This window comes from Pterocles gutturalis, unplaced genomic scaffold (assembly GCF_000699245.1).
Source record: "Pterocles gutturalis isolate BGI_N339 unplaced genomic scaffold, ASM69924v1 scaffold51324, whole genome shotgun sequence".
Taxonomy (NCBI): Eukaryota; Metazoa; Chordata; class Aves; order Pterocliformes; family Pteroclidae; genus Pterocles; species Pterocles gutturalis.
Window position 1 is genome coordinate 2,527 of NW_010135132.1, and position 4,287 is coordinate 6,813.

Consider the following 4,287-nt stretch of genomic DNA (forward strand, 5'->3'; position numbering starts at 1 on the left):
TGCCTGAATAATATTACAGGATCGGGCTTCAAATGTAAGGGCAACAGAATTTAAATATATTAAAACAGATCTTCTCTTAATCCTGAGATATAGAACGTGGGTTAGAGGAGGAAAGAGCTGTAGCTTTAGCTTGTTACTTCTTGTCTTAGCCACCACAGACTGATTTCTCCACATCTTCTTGTACTGTTTTGTTTTCAGGGACAGCTCTGTTGCTTAGACCAGGCTGCTGCAAGAATGGGACCCCTGGAAGCAGTAGGCGAAGAAAACCAGACAGATGAAATGAAAATGGAGCAGTTCACCAAGCTGTACTTGCCAAGATACACCACACCACTCAACGAATTGGCTCTGGACCCTAAACCAGAACTGAAGGACAGCACGACGCTAGTTGAAGTGCAGATAATCCTCATCTTTGCTTACTGCTCCATCATCTTGCTGGGGGTGATCGGGAACTCCCTCGTGATCCACGTGATCATCAAGTTCAAAAGCATGCGCACAGTGACTAACTTCTTCATTGCCAACCTGGCCGTGGCTGACTTGCTGGTGAATACATTGTGCCTGCCCTTCACTTTGGTTTACACGCTGTTGGGTGAATGGAAACTGGGCCCGGTCTTGTGCCACCTGGTGCCTTATGCCCAGGCTCTTGCTGTGCACGTGTCTACCGTTACTTTGACTGTGATCGCTTTGGATCGGCATCGCTGCATTGTCTACCACTTGGAAAGCAAGATCTCTAAGCGGATCAGCTTCCTGATTATCGGAGTTGCCTGGGCAGTCAGTGCCCTGTTGGCAAGTCCTCTGGCCATCTTCCGTGAGTACTCACTGATTGAGATCATTCCTGACTTCAAGATTGTGGTCTGCTCTGAGAAGTGGCCAGGAGAGGGGCAGCTCAACTACGGCACCATCTACAGCGTCTCCATGCTCCTGATCCAGTACGTGCTGCCCCTGGCAGTTATCTCCTATGCCTACACCCGTATTTGGACCAAGCTCAAGAACCATGTTAGTCCTGGGGCAGGGAATGACCACTACCACCAGCGGCGGCGGAAAACCACCAAGATGCTGGTGTGTGTGGTTGTGGTGTTCGCTGTCAGCTGGCTGCCATTTCACACCTTCCAGCTAGTCAGTGACATTGACAGTCAGGTGTTAGACCTGAAAGAGTACAAACTGATCTACACAGTGTTTCATGTCATTGCCATGTGCTCAACGTTTGCTAACCCCCTTCTCTATGGCTGGATGAATAACAACTACAGGACGGCCTTCCTCACGGCCTTCCAGTGTGAACAGCGGCTGGACTCCATCCACCCTGAAGTATCAGCAGCTTTCAAAGCCAGGAAGAAACTAGAAGCAAAGAGGATTCAATTCCCCGGAGACTCTTTCACACAACCTACCAATGTCTAAGATGTCTGACTTTAAAGAAGAAATGAATGTGTTGTGGACAAAGGAATAAATGCATTTTGACACATGCATTCTTAATGCATAGTTTTATTCATAAACGGTGAAAGAAAAGTAGCAGGAAAGTCAAGGCAGGTGGTACGATTTGAGGGGAGTTGATTGGCATAAAGAGTACGTAACTATATAACTGCAAGGAAATAAAGGGAGAGACTTTGGTTATGTCTGTCTCTAACAGGGTAAGAGACACTCCCATCCTTCCCATCTCTTTTTGACAAGTCTAAATGAAAAAGGCAGAGTTTGCTGGTTTTGCTATAGGAAGGCAAACAGCTGATTTGTAGCACAGGAATATTGATGTGGGAGCAGGTAATTTTTATATTGGATGTGGAGATCAAGGAGAGCAGAAGTCTGCCAGGAGAACGAAGCATGTCTGGGAGGAATGGTCTGTGCTGCTTAAAGCTCCAACTTTTCAGACCCCTTCTGTCCCACAGGCACTTTTTGCAAAGATCAGGGAATTAAGAAGAGAAATATGTTACTGGTTTTTACTTGTACTGGAGAACTTCAAACCAGAGCATTTAAAATGTAAAAGAGAAAAAAATAAACAAACAAAAAACCCCCAAATCTAAACAATAGATTCAATGTAAAGAAAGGTCAAGCTTCTACCTACAATGCAATGTGGGTTTTGGTCAGTCAAATGGGGTAAAAAGTAGTTCCTTAAGAATCATCTGTGGATATGCTGGTGAGGAAGTTGCAAGCCTGTGACCGGATCAGTCATTCCCTGCAGATCCCTACCTTTCATTTTGTGCTGGGAACAGCTCACAAACGCAGTGCTTTAAAGTGGCATTTGAGGGCAGGCTCAGGTCTTCTCTGAGCACTTCATAAACTGCCAATATTTTAATTTTCAGGACCCACTTAAATGTCTAATGTGTTATTAACTCCACAGGCTTTGAATTGTTGCTGCTTTCTCCCTGGATAATAAAACAGCAGATAATTTTGATCCTCTGGAAAGGCTGCTAGACGGTAATGTGCTTTCCCCTTATTGTGGTTTTATGTCACACACTCGTCTTGGAGCTTTTTCCATCTTTAGCCTTTGTAAAAATTAAGAACACCTGAATGGCTGTAACCTAATAACAGTATGCTAGGTTTGTGTGATAACTTATATCAGTTATTCTGCATGCTGTAGTTAATAGTTAAATTCCTTTTTTGCTCAGGTATAAAATTTTAATCTGTTTACTGTGTTGTACACAGCAATGTTCAGCTCTTCTGTGTCTTTGTTTAGCCTCTTTGAACTCCTTAAATTAAGAGATGAAGAAAATTTCAATCCATGTTTATTCCAAGCTGCCCTGTTGCTTATCTGGAATAAAAATAAGTGTGATGCTTTCACTTGCAGTCTCTTTCCACAGCTACATTTTAGCTGCCTCGTTTTTTTTCTCTGTTTTTCATTGTTCCTAAATTCAATGTGTTCTTGTTTACAAATTAAAGGCCAACAAATCTCCAGTACTGAAGTGTTAGCAATGTAATGGATGGTATCAGATCTTTATCAAGTGGAGAAATTAATCTTTTTGTATGAAGCATCTTGCCACCATCCTTTAAATATCCATGAAATCATTTGGACTTGAATTTTCGTGAACAGAGAAGGGAGGTCTAGAGAATTAGCTAGTGTTTACTCAAGCAGGAAAAAGTATCTATCATTCTTAAACAGTTTTACAAAAATAGATTAGTTCTCAACCATGTTGAGAACATGATATTGTCCACAAGTTATTTTGGTCTAAGTATTAGTAATATCCAAAATGTAAGCTCAAAATTGTTATGGGTAAGGAAGGATTACAGAAGTGTGCAATTATTATGGACATCAATCATATGTATCAGTTACAGTTGACTCTGAACCCTTCATCAAAAGTATTATTGCCACAAATAGCTTCGTTTTTATTTAAAAAGCAAATGGTTTAAAAGTTCTGTTTCAACTCCTTTAAGCCTGTTAGAATGTGGTGTATATAGACAGTTTTGAAGTAACCATGACAGCGTGTGCTAAAGCTACAATTGCTGGGCTAATTCTCCGTAATTTTAAGTCTGCTTTATGTCATCCTGTATAAAAGTGATTAATTACAAATTATCTTTCAGTCTATTTCATGGTATCTTTCTTTTACTGTTTCATGAGCTTTCTCTGCAGCCATCGTGTTGAGACAGAGTTGGTGAGCTAATTTATTGCCGTGCTTTCCTCTCTGCCATGCGGAGGTGGTGCCTGGATCAGTGCCTGCTTTAGGGTCCCAGACCTTCGCACAGTGTCCCACCGCATCGTGCGGATTTTCCATGGGCACTTGAAGATGGGATGTGGAAGAGCCAGCATGCACAGCCTGCCGCATAGCTTAGTCGCTTGTTGCTAATCCTGGGAGGTCTTACTTGGGGCTCTCATTTGGGGTTGGCTTATAAAAAGGAAACCTATCCACCACATGGACCCATCAGATGTAGTCTAGGATCCTAGCTGCTCAGCACTTACGTAGTTCTGGGCCTCACTGGAAGAACACATCTTGATGCCTTGCAAATTTTACCAGCAGAAATTTAAGTGTCTCCAGGCTTAGGCGGCAGCACAATACCGAAGACTATATACTTAGATATGTACAGAAGCACTGGTACTTTCTCCCAGCCCTGGCTGGACTCAAGCCAGCTCAAGTCTGTAGGCAGAAGGGCTGCACTCGTGCACTCTCCTGCGTCTATTCATCCTTTGCCTCGGAGGAGGACATAGCAGCTTGTAACTAGCACTGCAGGCACAGCGCCATGCTGCTTCTGGACGAGTGTTAAAAGTTACGGTGCCTGTTCAGGGCTACAGCTGTTGGACCACAAGTGGACAAGGGGATATAATCCTGAGTAAGTTTGCCAGGGTGTCGTGGGTTAAAGTTAACTTAA

General features: G+C 43.1%; 1 protein-coding gene across 1 annotated transcript; it reads left to right on the top strand.

Moving 5' to 3' along the window:
* Nucleotides 1–234: 234 nt before the first annotated feature.
* On the top strand, nt 235–1,392 carry NPY2R (neuropeptide Y receptor Y2). Its single transcript, XM_010081788.1, has one exon. It carries the CDS (start codon nt 235–237, stop codon nt 1,390–1,392), a length of 1,158 nt encoding a protein of 385 aa, XP_010080090.1.
* Nucleotides 1,393–4,287: the final 2,895 nt, after the last annotated feature.

Bases quoted from the DNA above. Each gene is read 5' to 3' on its own strand.
- NPY2R (XM_010081788.1), top strand. From the start codon at position 235: ATGGGACCCCTGGAAGCAGTAGGCGAAGAAAACCAGACAGATGAAATG.